Here is a 15286-nt window from a genome sequence, read left to right on the forward strand (position 1 = left end):
GAAATCAAGGTCCCGGAATCTGGAAGAAGAGTGGAGAGGCACAGAATCCAAGTTGCATGAGGTCCAGTGTGAAATTTCCACAGTCAGTGATGATTTGGGGAGCCATATCATCTGTTGGTGTTGGTCCACTGTGTTTTTTTTAATCTAGTTTGTTTTATAAAGCTTCCCCACTCCATCCAAAACGAAATTCTTTGTTTTGGAGCCGTTTCCTGTTTTAATTAGACTGACTAGTAAACACAAAACTAAATGATTTGTGTTGTAATTGTATTAAAAAGAAAACTTGTCATGAGAGAAATATGTTAACTGTCAGTGCTGACGTTCTAAAAACTAGTTGTCCACCTACCTGCCTTGCTGATCCTATTCCTTCAGTACTGAGTTACTTGCCTGGAGCGGTGCAAAGGCAGGACGTTAACATTTTTCCTGCAAGCAGCATCTTTGGAGCAGTGAAGGAGCTGTGTATAATCTTCTCCTCCACCGCTCTTGCCCATTGAAATCAATGGGCACCGCGGCCATACCGCCGGCAAAGCGCCACTGTAGTCGTGCTTTTCGGGTGGTTTTAACCCTTTTCCGGTCGCTATCGGGGTTAAAATCGCCCCTCTAATGGCCGAATACCTCTGCAACCATGACGGTAAAGCACCACTGAAAATAGCGGCGCTTTACCGTCTGCGCCCCAGTGTGAAAGGGGCCTAAAGGATAACTAAAAACAAAGTGCCTGTTTACACATAGTGCATATTGTGTAGAAAAGATTGTATCGAGTCGGAGTGGGATTTTTTTTTTTTATCAATTCTTTATTTTTCATTTTTCCTTATTTCACAATTCCACAAAAACAGGGACATTACCATGTCATATTAGAGAATAAAAGTCAACAATCAAGCAACTATACATTATCCTTGTTCCTGACCTATCTCTGACCCTGATTGCCGTTAAATAATTAGACTACTATATAGCTCCCGCGCTAATTTACCGCTTTTCTGAATTCCTATTCCCCCAAAACATTTGACATGTCCTCCCCCTGTTTGAGGTAGTGAAAATCCCCATCACCCCCCTCCCACCCCAACATCCGGGCCCTTGTCCAAAACCTTCCTGAGCCCAGAGAAAGAAAAAAAAAAAAAAACAATCATTCCTCCAAAATTATTCTTCCTCCTCCACCCCTCCCCTCCCTCAATCCTCCCCCCTCCCACCTACTCCCTTCGTTCCCTATAACTATCATAGGGAGCCCATACCTCCCTGAACCTCTCCTCCTGTTCCCTCAGAGCCATCGTGAGACTCTCCATACATTGGATTTCCCTAATTTTTTCATGCCATTGTGGTCTACTTGGTGAGCACGTGTTCTTCCATAAAGCTGGAATGCATGCTCTGGCTGCTATTAACAGATGTCTTACCAAGGATTTTTTGTAGTTTACTACTGATATCGGAATATCTAACAGCAGATAGGCCGCTGGATTTTCTCCAAGAGACATTTCAGTTATCCCTTCTATTTCGTCTGAAACCATCTTCCAAAAATCTTTCACTCCTTCACAATTCCAAAAAATATGTAACAGAGTTCCCTCTTCTTTTAGGCATCGCCAACACATATTTGACGTTTGTGGAAAAATTTGATTTAAAACTTCTGGGGTCCTGTACCACCTGCTCAGAATCTTATATCCTCCTTCCTGGTACTTAGATGCTAGGGAGGCTTTATGATTAAATTCAAAAAAAAATTTCCTCTGGGTCTCAGTGAAAGTTACCCCTAAGTCTCTCTCCCAGTTTTGTATAAAACCTATTTCTTGTGGAGCTTTAATAGAACAGTGATAATGAATGTCTAACCGCTTCTCCCTTTAAGCACAATTTTTCGAATTCCGATAATCTTACCCTCACCATAGTCTGACTCTGTATTGATCGCAGAAAGCCCCTTAACTGTCTTCTCCTATATGGCTCCAAGTCCTCTGCTAACTCGCTTTCTATTTCCTCCCATGTCATTACCCGGTTTTCCTTCTGGAAGTGAATCAATCTAATTTTGCCATATCTTTTTAAGTTCCCAAACCCTGGGTCATTCAGACCTGGCATAAATGCCGGGTTTCCCAAGACTGGTGTCATCGGATTTGCTTCTATTTCATCATTTGATTTTCTAAATACTTTTTTCACCACCCTGATTGCCCTATCGTTGGATGCTTTTTAACTGCTTGTGGTAAAATGGTTCTAGAAAGCCAAATTAGTCCTTCCAATGGTAATTCTATCATTGCCTGTTCTAAAAGGATCCATGGTTTAACTTTCGGGGTGACGCACCAATCCAACACTCTTGACAGATGCACAGCCTCGTAGTATGTGAGTGGGTCTGGAAAACCTATGCCTCCTTTTTCCTTTGGTAAAGTTAAAATGTCTCTCCTAACTCTGGCTGGTTTCCCTGCCCAAATGAATCCCGCAAACTTCGCTCTGATCTCTTTCAGAAATCCCTGAGGTATGCTAATAGGGAGTGTCTGTAATAGATATAATAACCTCGGCATTGCATTCATCTTTACGATATTGACCCTACCGAACCAAGTAAATACCTCTTTATCCCATTTTTGTAGGTCACGTTTTATTTGCCTTACCAACGGTGCTAAATTTAATTCTAAAATTCTATTTAATTTCTTCGGGATTTTGGTCCCCAGATATCCAATATGTGAATTTGTCCATTTGAATGGGAAAAAAGAGGCCAATTGTCGTTGTTGTGCCATGTTCATCTCTACCCCCATTGCCTCCGATTTGTCATAGTTTACTTTAAAATTTGAGAGCTCGCCATATCTAGCAATCTCGGCCAGCAATGGAGGAAGAGATAAAGTAGGTTCCGTAAGAGAAAACAACAAATCATCGGCAAAAGCTGCCAGTTTATAAACTCCTCCCTTTACACAAATACCTCTGATATCGGTGTTCTGCCTTATTGTCCTTAAAAAGGGTTCAAGTGTCAAAATAAAAATAATTGGTGACAGAGGGCAGCCTTGTCGCGTCCCATTCCGTATCTCAAAAGGTTCCGACATAATCTCGTTTATCTTTATTCTAGCTTTCGGCTGAGAATATAGACTCATGACCCATCTTTGCATCCCCTCCCCTAAACCAATATATTTTATGATTGTTTTTAAAAACTTCCAGTCCACCCTATCGAACGCTTTTTCGGCGTCAGTTGATACGAGAACTAGAGCTTTCCTAAATACCTGGGAGAGATGGATCGTATTAATCACCCGCTGCGTATTCTCCCTGTCTTCCCTTCCTTGGGTAAATCCCACCTGATCTTGGTGTATCAGGTCAGGGATATATGGTAATATTCTATTTGCTAGGATTTTTGTAAAGATCTTCAAGTCAACGTTTAGAAGCGATATAGGACGATAGTTCGAGCATAGTGTTAAATCTTTTCCCTCCTTAGGTATAACCGCTATATGTGCCAAAAGAGCTTCCTCCGGAATCCCCTGTCCTTCTCTTATCGCGTTATATGCCTTTAAGAATCTTGGCATCAGTTTTTCTGCATAGGTTTTATAGTAAAAAAGGGTGAACCCATCAGGACCGGGAGCTTTACCTGGTTTTAACAATTTGAGGGTATTTGTAAATTCCTCAGCTGTAATCGGCCCTTCCATACTTCTCCCAATTTCCTCTGCTAATTTCGGCATTCCTGACTTCTCAATGTATTCCTTTATCCTTTCCTCCTGCCCACTAGTCTTTCCTGTGTCCAGCTCTTCTTTTAGTTGGTATAACTTCGTATAGTAGTTTTTAAATACTTTTGCAATTTCTTGTGATGATTTCACTATCCTATCCCCTGTTTTGATACCTTCTATGCGGTTTTGGGTCCTCGTTTCTCTTAATGCCCTCGCTAGCATCCTACTAGGCTTATTACCATATTCATAGAAGGCACGTTTACATCTTCTTAATGAGGCTTTTGCATTGTCTGTTAGTAGCAAGTTCAATTCATCTCGCGCCTGCCTCAACTTCTCCTCAATCTGAATTGCCAGTGACTTTTTATGTACCCTTTCCAATTTTCAAATTTCTCTCAGTAATGTTTCCATCCTTATTCCTATCCTACGTTTCCGTCGTGTTCCCATTGAGATTAAAATCCCTCTCATGAAACATTTATGGGTTTCCCAGATGCAACTTGGGGAAACCTCTCCCACCTCATTGTCGGAAAAGAACCCCTCCATTTCCTGGACTATCTTTCCCTCATACTCTGGGTCTTTAAGGAGAGATTCGTTTATTTTCCAGTGCCACTCGCGTGCTACAGGTTCTCCCCATTCTAGTGTGCAGTTTGTCGGTGAGTGATCAGAGATTGTAAATGACCCAATGGAAGCCTCAACTATATTCTGTAAAAAATTTTGTGATACGAATATATAGTCTATTCGCGAGTATGTTTTATGTTTAGCTGAAAAGAAAGTGTAGTCCCTCTCCTGGGTATGCCTGGTCCTCCAACTATCTACTACCTGTATCTCCTGTATCAGGCTCTTTGCTTTACTTAAAGCGGGAGTTCACCCATTTCTAAAAAAAAATTTTTTCTTCCCCTAGATTCCTGCTCGTTCGGTCTAGGGGAATCGGCTATTTGTATTAATATAGGTGCAGTACTTACCCGTTTTCGAGCTGCATCTTCTTCCGTCGCTTCCGGGTATGGTCTTCGGGAGCGGGCGTTCCTTCTTGATTGACAGTCTTCCGAGAGGCTTCCGACGGTCGCATCCATCGCGTCACTCGTAGCCGAAAGAAGCCGAACGTCGGTGCGGCTCTATACTGCGCCTGCGCACCGACGTTCGGCTTCTTTCGGAAAATCGTGACGCGATGGATGCGACCGTCGGAAGCCTCTCGGAAACCTGTCAATCAAGAAGGAACGCCCATTCCCGAAGCCCATACCCGGAAGCGACGGAGAGGATGCGTCTCGTAAACGGGTAAGTACTGCACCTATTTTTAAATAAATAGCCGATTCCCCTAGTAATAACGAGCAGGAATCTAAGGGGGAAAAGTGCCCTCTAAGGGTGAACCCCCGCTTTAATTTGCTATATGAAATATGCGATGTTCCCTTGGATGTATCTAGGATAGGATCCAGGGCCATATTCAAATCCCCTGCCAAAATAATCATACCCTCTGCATTCAGCTGTATTAAATTAATATATTTCTCCAGCGCTACGATTTGTCCTTCATTAGGCATATAAACGTTAACCAAAGTTACTTTCTGATCGTTTAGATAGCCTTTTACTATAAGTAGGCGTCCTTCCTCGTCCTGGATAACCTTTATTTCTTTCCATGAAGTCGTCTTTGATAACATGATTGCAACCCCCTTTGTCTTTGTTGTCGATGAGGAACTCTGGTATATAGTTGGAAATCTATAATTACCCAGTTTTGGACTTTTATTTTTCTTAAAATGGGTCTCTTGGAGAAAAACAATATGTGTCTTTAGTCTCCATAATTCTGCTAGCAATTTAGATCTTTTCTCAGGGTTGTTTAGCCCTTTCACATTATAAGACATCAAATTAATCCTTGCCATTTTGGGGTCTCAGTCACGTGACTCCTTGGGGCACCAGTAGAGGTATCAAAGGGACCCAATAGGTAGATAAAAGGGCGGTGGGCAAGAGAATCCCCCCCGGAGAGGAAGGGAGAAAAGAGGGAGGCGAGGAGGGGGAAGAGAAGGGGGAAAAAAAAAAAGTCTCCTTAGTCCTCCAATCCGGTTGATCCCCTAGGATCCCAGAGAGGACAAACCAAAAAAAAAAAAAATATATAAGCGTCTCCGACTTCCCTCCACACGGAGGAGAGGCGCTTTAGTGGGCTAAGGTGTGTGAGCACCGAGGAGAATCAAGCCTTAATATAAGTCCGGGTGCGCCTCCCTGAATTAACCCTTTAGATCCCTTTCCCCTCCCCCCCCATTTCTTGTCTACTATAGGCTATGCACACAAGATGGGGTACCCCCCCTCTCCCTATAGACCTTAAAACATTAAACATAATCCAACATAAAAATATATAGACATATATAAACCTATTTAGACATAAAAATCTCTGTCTCACGGTCTAACCAATTAGAGGTCTATTCTTTTCTTTCCCCTTTCCACCCCCCCTGATCAAAAAAAAAAAAAAAAAACTACAGGCCTCCTTCTGAGCTCCCCCCTCCCTCCCGGCTCTCTCTCTTCAACTTCTTTAATCTGTTAGCATGTTACTCCTTATATTTTACTCCCCCCTCCCGCCATCTTTTCCATCTTTTCCTGTCCCTACTCTTCTTTATTCTCTCTTCCAATTTCCCCATTAGGTCCTCTTCTTAGGCCCCCGTTACCTCCAGACCCCGCTCTCCCTACCTCCCCTTACCTCTCCCTATACCTCCCCCTATACCCTCTACCCTTACCCCTTACCCCTCTCCCCTGTGTCATACTTCTAGATAGGTGTCATGGCCTGTTTGACCTTTAGTGTCCATGTGTCAATATATCAATAATTTATCGTGACCCCTCTTACCCCCCCCCCCTACCCTCTTATCTGTATCCCCAAAAATATTACAAGTATTACTGACAATGCCATCAAATATTTACCAAAAAAAAAAAAACCCCCCCCCAAAAAAAAAAAAAAAAAAAACATAGACCCCCCCCACTCCCTTCCCTTCCCTGGGTTCTCAACTTCCACACACCCCTAATTACCCTTAATAGTACGCCCTTTATACCTTTGTGTGACTTATCTAGTATCTTCTCTGATCCTTAAATCCATCGGATCTAGAGGTAGTGACATTAGTGAATTAGTGAATTAGTGAAGCCCCCCCCCCCCCCACCCCTATCCCTCCTACCCAATGAGCGGGTCTGGGAGTGCTAGCCTACCAACCCTCCTATATTTTTAGATCTTCCTATTTCATTTTACTGTGCCCCTAATAGGGCCATAATAAACCAGTCCCAGGAAGAAGGAAGCATCCATAAATCTATACACATTTGAGAGGTGGGGTCAAACCCAGCCAACCAGAGAATTGCTCTCTTAAATTATATCCTTCACCAGGGGGGAATATTATCATCATCCCTAGTCCAAGTCTGGGTGATCCCCAAAAAAAAGACCTCCAACAAAAAAAAAAAAAAAAAAAGGGGAGGAAAAAAATAAATAAACATTCTTCCAGGAGGACCCTTCTTCCATCGGTTTCTCCTTCTCCTCTTTCTCTCTCTCTCTCTACAAAGCTGGGAGGGGGGGGGGGTTCCCCCATATCTTCTACGGTCCTCTACGATCTTACCCCTTCTGTCCTTCCCTCCCACCCCTTTATCTAATGTCTCTTTCAGCTGCCGCTGGCAGATCTAGCCAGTTGGAGACTGCAATTGGTGTTGACCCCAGAAATTCGAATAGCGCTGGGAGCTGGGAAGGTTCTCTTAAATTAAAGTTCCTTCCTTCCTTCTTCACGTTGACAGCCAGTGGAAACCCCCATCTATATATGGCTCCTTGACCACGTATGTGCTCTAGTAGGGGTCTTAACATCCGCCGTCGGGCTTTGGTTTGCCAGCACAAATCCGGGAATATCTGTATATTCGTCCCCTCCCACATCACTGTTCCTTCTTTCCACGCTTCCCTAAGAATTTCTTCTTTTTCTCTAAAAAAGTGAATCCTGCATAACACATCGCGAGGGTTAGTCTGGTCTGGGTTCCGTGTTGTTGGGACCTTATGGACCCTGTCTAACTCAAGGGGGGAGTCTGGGCTTTTTTTAAAAATTTTATTGAAAATGGCCAAAGCCGCTTCCCTTAACGCCCCCCCCTCAAAGCTTTCTGGTATTCCTTTTATTCGCAGATTATTCCTCCTGCTTCTGTTGTCTGCCTCCTCTGCGTTTAATTGCAATCTTACCAACTGCTGCTGCTGCTGTTTCTCACATTTCTCCTCTAGCACACCCAGTCTATAGTCCACGACCACTTGTTGCTCCTCCAGTATGCCCACTTTTTGCTCCCGCACCCCCACTTTTACCCGGATCTCTTCCAACTCTTCTTTCAGGGTACTCGTCATTGACATTAACATTTTCTGGATGTCGTCTTTGGATGGGAGAGCCTGGATAAGCCTGCTTAACTGTCGCATGTCTGGTATCAGCTCTGGTTCAGATGCATTCCCTGTATCCCACATACTTTGTGTGCTCTGTGTGCTAGGCTGCATAAGCTCATCTGATGTATGTTCACTCCCCTTAGTACTTAGTATAGCACCACTTAGTACACTCTTCTCTCTCTGGGTTAAAGATGAAGGGAGGGCCGGGGGTATGAAGGGTGCAGACATTCCAGCCAGTGTAGATAATGTCCTTGTTTGCTCACTGGACCCCGCAATCACATCCCCCGCTACTTTGTCATCAATTCCCGGCCCCACTGACCTTGTCACTGCAGGAATTAATGAAGTACCTCTATTCCAAGCCGTTGAATCTATGTCCACCTCCGTCTGCTCCTCCGCTGGGGGTCTTTCAGTCTCCCCCGCACGGTCCTGGTCTCCTATGGCGTTCACAGCTTTATCTACTGCAGCGGCCAGGATAAGGACTGGTCCTGAGGCGACAACACACCCCCCACCAGCGATCAGCTGTTGTCCTTCTACCGCCGCGGAGTCAGGTATAGATGTGCTCAAAGTTACTGCTGCAGCTTTAAGGGACCTCTCGGTCAGTGATTCCCTCCTCAGAGCGCTGCTTCCCCCGGCGTCCTCCTGTTGTTCAACCCCCCTTCTCACCGTCATATAACGAGTGATGTACGAGTGGCTGGGGGCTTGGACACCTCCTGTACGTCCTCCTTGGCTCTTTCCTCGCCGCCGCGACATCAGCTGTCAGGGACCTCTGTTAGGTGCCGCTCTCTTCCCCTACTCACGGCGGGCTCTCAGTGGGGGGAGAGGGGGGAGAGGGGTCTCGGATCTCTGATCTGCCGCTCTCCTGCTTCAGCTCACCCTGGACTTCAGGCTCTCCTCGCTAACGCGTGTTCACTCCTCCATGCTCACACCACCGTCCCGGAAACGGAAGTCTGGGGAGTGGGATTTTTAAGGTGCTCACATTATAACCAATAGATAATGGCAGTCAAATTTTACAATGTTTTATTACAATGTGAATGATGCATAAAATCCATAAAAATGCTTGAATGAATTCCTAATAGACATCCATATTACACGCGTGGTAACATTGACAAGATCCTTTACACTACAGTGGGCTTTGGCTCCCCCTAGTGGATCATTTGTCTTATGTTTTAGTAAGTATAAAGCCCTTTTGACAGGGTAACATGTAGTATAACATTTATTTTTGAGAATGAATAGACAAGTCTATGTTACTCGAATTTTCCCTTGGTCTGTAGACCCCCCTCTGCGGTTGACCTTGGATTAGCCCCTGGTGCTGTGGGGTATTCCTCATTTTTGTTCCATTTGGTAGTGCTCCTTACAGTCTGGGTCCGAGGGCTGTGGGATCTGGAGGCGATTGGGTGGGAGCTTTAAGGCCTATTTGCACATGCATGCATATATGTTTTTTAACCACTTGCCCTCCTGGAAGATTTTACTCCCTTTATGACCAGGCCATTTTTTTTCTATTCGCCACTGCTTTACTTTAACTGGTAATTATCCGATCATGCACTGCTGTACCCAGACAAAATGTATATAATATTTTTCACACAAATAGAGCTTTTGGGTGGTATTTGATCACTACTGGTTTATTTTAATTTTTTTGCAATATAAATTAAAAGAAAACGGACAATTTTGAAAAAAAAATAATAATTTTAGTTTCTGCTATAACACATATCCAATAAATAAAATTTCTTCATGCATTTTTTATTTTTTATTTTTTTAAAGTGTATTTTGTGCGTGTACTCGAGAGAGGAGCCGGACTGCAGGAGTTGGGAGTAGGCAGGCCTCCCCCAGAGGTTTTTGTATCTTCACAAGTATCCTACACACATTTACTTTCTGAAGAAGCCATGTTGGCGAAACATGCAGAAGAGGTTGTGTAAATGATTTTGACAACTTTACCATCGTGTGTAATATGGATGTCTGTTCTTTCAAGCAGCACTTTTATGGATTTTATATATCATTGTAATACATCTTTTCAAACTGCTATTATATACTGAATGATGGGTGTTTTAATATAGCAGCTGCTGATGGTGCAATGAACTTTTTTTTACCTACCAATATCTGTGTTTTAGGAGTGCTGGGAAAAAGTGATTTATTTTCTTTGATTGTGTTTTTTTTTCTATTATCGTTTGGTTATAATCTGAGCACCTTAAAATTCTACTTTTTGACATAATGTCATCTGAAAATTAATTTGAAATATTTAACCGATTGCCGACCGTCTTACGCACTTTTACGTCTGCAGAATGGCACGGACAGGTAAATGGGCATATATATATACATCCCTTTAAATTTGCTGCCTTGTGGGCCCCTGCCGCAAGCTCTGTGACCATGCCCGCGGAACCCACAGACTCTATGTCCTGTGTAAACAAGGCATCTCCCTGTTCTGCCTAGTGACAGGACAGTGATCGCCTGCTCCCTATCATCTGGATCAGTGTCGTGTCACATGTAGCCCAGCCCCCACACAGTTAGAATCTCTCCCTAGGACACACTTACAGGGGTTGTAAAGGTTTGTTTTTTATTTTCTAAATAGGTTCCTTTAAGCTAGTGCATTGTTGGTTCACTTACCTTTTCCTTAGATTTCCCTTCTAAATGCTTTTTTTTTTTGTTTGAATTTCTCACTTCCTGTTTGTCCTCGGTAAGCTTTCCACCATCATCCGAAGGGTGGAAAGTCATTTAGAACAGATTACTGAACAGCTTACTGAGGAGGAACAGGAAGTGAGAAATTCAGACAAAGAAATTAAAGAAAACATTTAGAAGGGAATATGAAGGAAAATGTAAGTGAACCAATAATGCACTAGCTTATAGGAACCTATTTAGAAAATAAAAAACAAACCTTTACAACCCCTTTCTCGCCCCCTAGTGGTTAACCCCTTCCCTGCCAGTGTCATTTACACAGTAATCAGTGCATTTTTATAGCACTAATCGCTGTTTAAATGACAATGGTCCCAAAATAGCATCAAAAGTGTCCGATGTGTCCCCCATAATGTCGCAGTCACAATAAAAATCATTGATCGCCGCCATTACTAGTAAAAATATATATGTTTTGTAGACACTAACTTTTGCGCAAACCAATCAATATAGGCTTATTGCGATATTATTATTATTTTTTTACCAAAAATCTGTAGAAAAATACGTATCTGCCTAAACGGAGGAAAACATTTTTTTTATATATTTTTGGGGGATATTTATTATAGCAAAAAGTAAAAAATATTGCTTTTTTCAGGATTTCTCACTCTATTTTTGATTATAGCGCAAAAACTTAAAACCACAGAGGTGATCAAATACCACCAAAAGAAAGCTCTATTTGTGGGGAAAGGGCGTCAATTTTGTTTGGGAGCCACGTCGCACGACCGCGCAATCGTCAGTTAAAGCGACACAGTGCCGAATCGCAAAAAATTACCCAGTGATTTGGCAGCCAAATCCTCTGGGACTGAAGTGGTTAAATCTTTAATTAAAACAATCTTACTGTGAAGGTCCTTGTTCAATGAGTTCCTCCTATAAAGAGACCATTCTTTGTTTCCATCAAAAAAATTTTTTAGGGTGTTCTCACAAGAGAGGATCTGGGAAAAGGATCCTTATTTTTTAAAAAGGGTAGTTTTTTCCCATAGCCTATGAGATTTGAAAATGACTGTTGCATGTGGAAAACATTCTTCTGCTCAACTATTTTGATCAAAGTTTGTATAGCAAGAGGTGCAATTTTCAAACACACTTCTGAAAAACGTATAGACCGTCATTGGGTACTATCTTCTGATGAAGTAAAAAGTGTAAACATGTTACAACTTTCCTGTAGGGGTGTGGGAACTATTATGTGTACAGTGTTCCATATAATATTGTATTGTAGCTTGTCCTAGACATTTGTTTTTAGTTTTTTTTAGGCATCTTAAGCCAGTATTGGACATAAGAAGGCAGTTACATATAGTTACATAGTAGGCAAGGCTAAAAAAAGACAATAGTTCATCCAACCTGTGTAGGTGCATGCATCAGTGTCTGATTTCCCATATCCCTGTATGTTGTGTCTTTTAAGATGTACATCTAAAAGTCTTTTAAAGATATCCATATTCCCCACAGCCACCACCAATTGTGGGAGAGCGTTGCACATCCTTATTGCCCTAACAGCGAAGACCCCCTACGCAGTTTAAGGTTAAACCGCTTCTCCTCCAGTCTCATTGTGTGGCCCCCTGTCCTTTTACACTCCCTATGACTGAATAGTATATTTCCTATGCTGGGTTCCCCATTGAGATATTTGTAGATCGCTATCATATCTCCTCTCAAGCATCTTTTCTCCAGCGAGAGTACATTTTTGTGTTTTTGCAGCCGTTCCTCGAAATTGAGGTCTTCCAGTCCCCTTATTAGTTTCGTTGCCCTTCTTTGAACTCTCTCCAGCTCCAGCACATCCCTTCGGAGATGTGACAAGAACTGGAGACCAGAACTGGACTGAAAACTCCAGATGAGGCCTAACCAGAGTTTTATAAAGTGGCAGAATTATGGTTTTGTCACTGGAGTATAGAGCTGCACGATTTGCAATCTCGAATCACTTCCCCCTGCGCGATCTCCAGGCTGGATGACCCGCGATTTTCTTCTCTCATCGCCCCCGTTCCACGTAACCAGCGTGGAACGCAAATGGCGCGGATATCTGAACCGACATCAGCAGCCTGTGCCGCTGGATGGATGCCTGGGCTTCTCTCACAGTTCTGTACAACTGTAGTGTGTATCCATGCGCCACCCAGTGGTTGCCGGCAGTACTGCTTCTGATGTATTAATCTTTCTCAGAGTTCTGTACAACTGTGTGTATCCATGCGCCACCCAATGGTAGCCGGCGGTACTGCTTCTGATGTATAAAAAACAGACCAGTGATATGTCTATAATGTTAAAGACCATATAACCCCTATGATTCTGCTTTTTTCATATGAGTTGTATGGTCTTTAACATTATAGTCATATCACTGGTCTGTTTTTTATATATTCATATTTTCAGATAAATCACAGGTTTATTTATTTATTGGGGGGGGGGGTTTCTGGCATTCAGTTTTTGAGAATCGTGATCTTCAGTCTAAGCAAAAGAATTGCGATTCTCATTTTGACCAGAATCGTGCAGCTCTACTGGAGTATATCCCCTTTTTTATGCATGCTAATATTCTGTCAGGTTTGGCAGCTGCAGCTTGACACTGCATGCTGTTGCACAATCTGTCATCTATTGCACCCCTAGATCCTTCTCCATCCTCGACTCCCCCAGCTGTACCCCACCTAGTGAATATTTTTTATTTGTTTTTTGACCCCGAGTGCATTACTTTACATTTCTCCACATTAAACCTCATTTGCCATTTGTCATCCCACTCCTTTTATTTTATTCAGGTCATTCTGCAAAATTTCCATGTCCTGATGAGAGTTTATTACTCTGCTTAAAAGTGGTTGTAAACCCTCGGGGACACGTTGCACCTACAGGTAAGCCTAGATTAAGGCTTACCTGTAGGTGCTTGCAATATATCTGAGACCTACATGGTCTCGGAGATATTTTCAATTTTCCCCAAGTGACGCCTTCAACGGCGCATGCGCCGTCTTGAAAGGGCACGCTGTGCCGTTTCAAGCCGGGGTCATGCCGCTAAAGGCGCCTCCGGCGCGCATGCGCAGGAGTGACATCACACGACTCCAGCCAGTCACAGAGCCGGAGTTTGCAGCCCCCGGGATAAGAGGGGTAAAGAATGGATGCTCGCTGCCAGCGTGGAAGACGGTGACATCGCGGGCTTCTCCTGCAGGTAAGTGTTGCATAATGGGCTACTCTGCGGGATACTGCCCATTATACTTTACCTTTGCAGGGACACATAGAGGAAGTAAAACCCATCGGGGTTTACTTCCTCTTTAACTTTGTGTCATCGGCAAAAACTGAGACTGAACTATTCATCCCATACTCTTTGTCGTTTATAAATCTGTTGAATAGAAATGGTCCCAAGTCAGGACCTTGGGTTACCCCACTCCAGACCAGTCTGAGTACATGTTTTTTATCACCAGCCTGTGGACCCGTCCCTGTAACCAGTTTTTTACCCAAGCACATACCCTGTTGTCCAAGCCTGCTGGCTTTAGCTGGTAAATTAAGAGTTTATGGGGACTGTATCAAATGCTTTTGCAAAGTCCAAATACACCACATCCACAGCCCTTTCCATATCTAGATGGCTGCTCACTTCCTTCGTAGAATGTTAGCAGATTGGTCTGGCAGGAACGTCCCCTACAAAATGCGCCATCCCTATGAGCATTCTGTAGATAACTGCATGATAGTTTCAACCAGGCATCATTTTTTTTATTTGTAGCTAACCCACCTAGTATCAGCAAGGCAATGTGATTGGTCAGATCAGGTAATGAACATCTGATGTGTATGGTTGGTCTTAGTGCCTGAAATGTTTACATATTTATTCAAATAAGCTTAATAAACCAATGTGTAAAGTGTTTATAGACCATTTTAATGAAGGATTTGCTGTCTGCAACCTTACACCTTTTCCTCTGTAGGATGTTCGCTTTCCATTAAGCTGAGCCTTTGTATATACACACAGTAGATATTTTTTGTTGATTACCTGTTATGTACACAGACTTATTGGATTATAGGGAGAGATGGCTACTCTGACACATAAGCCATTGTTCTCTTATCGGGCGCCTCTCATCTTGTGTGTGCTGAGTACTCTGTAATACCCTTTGTGCAGGTATGAGGGAGGACGCGGGAGTTCACACCAGCAGCAGGTCACCTGTTATCCTTATAAAGATGTCAATAACTGGTGGATTGTCAAGGACCCATCCAGGTAACCATACAGTAATCATATTGTCACAGCTATTTGGTCAACATGGGCAAAGAGAAATGATAACGTTCTGTATCATCCTTTTGCAGACAGGAAATGATTGTCAGCTCACCGCCACGTGCTGTGCGTCACGGAGACACTGTGCAACTTGTGCATGGCATGACAGCTCGATTCCTCAACACGTATGTATCAAAGAGTTGCCTCTGTTTAATGTATGTAGCCATACAGTATTAGGCCTCATGCACACTGGACATTATAAAAACGCCAGTAGTGATAGCTGCAGAAAATGCTGATAAAAGCGTATCTATTCACTAACACATATGATAACATGCTGTGGAAGCCGTCTTTTTAGGATTCTACAGAAATGTGTGTCACATTGTTAGTCAGGTTGAAAAAGACAAGTCCATCTAGTTCAACTTATAATGGGGGGGGGGGGGGCGGGAAATATCTGCCAAGAAAAAGAGCTCTTGCTGAAAGACGGCTACAGCATGGGCTTAAATTGCAGGGAGG

The 15286-nt window shown here is 43.1% G+C and overlaps 1 protein-coding gene across 1 annotated transcript in view; it reads left to right on the forward strand.

Moving 5' to 3' along the window:
* POMT1 (protein O-mannosyltransferase 1) overlaps positions 1 to 15286 on the forward strand; it is a 66271-nt gene that overhangs the window by 33764 nt on the left and 17221 nt on the right. The window contains exons 11-12 of the mRNA XM_040324393.1: positions 14684 to 14779; positions 14866 to 14958. Of these exons, the coding sequence (XP_040180327.1) occupies positions 14684 to 14779; positions 14866 to 14958 (189 nt within the window). The remainder of the gene's footprint in view (positions 1 to 14683; positions 14780 to 14865; positions 14959 to 15286) is intronic.

Source organism: Rana temporaria, chromosome 9, assembly GCF_905171775.1.
Source record: "Rana temporaria chromosome 9, aRanTem1.1, whole genome shotgun sequence".
Lineage (NCBI taxonomy): Eukaryota > Metazoa > Chordata > Amphibia > Anura > Ranidae > Rana > Rana temporaria.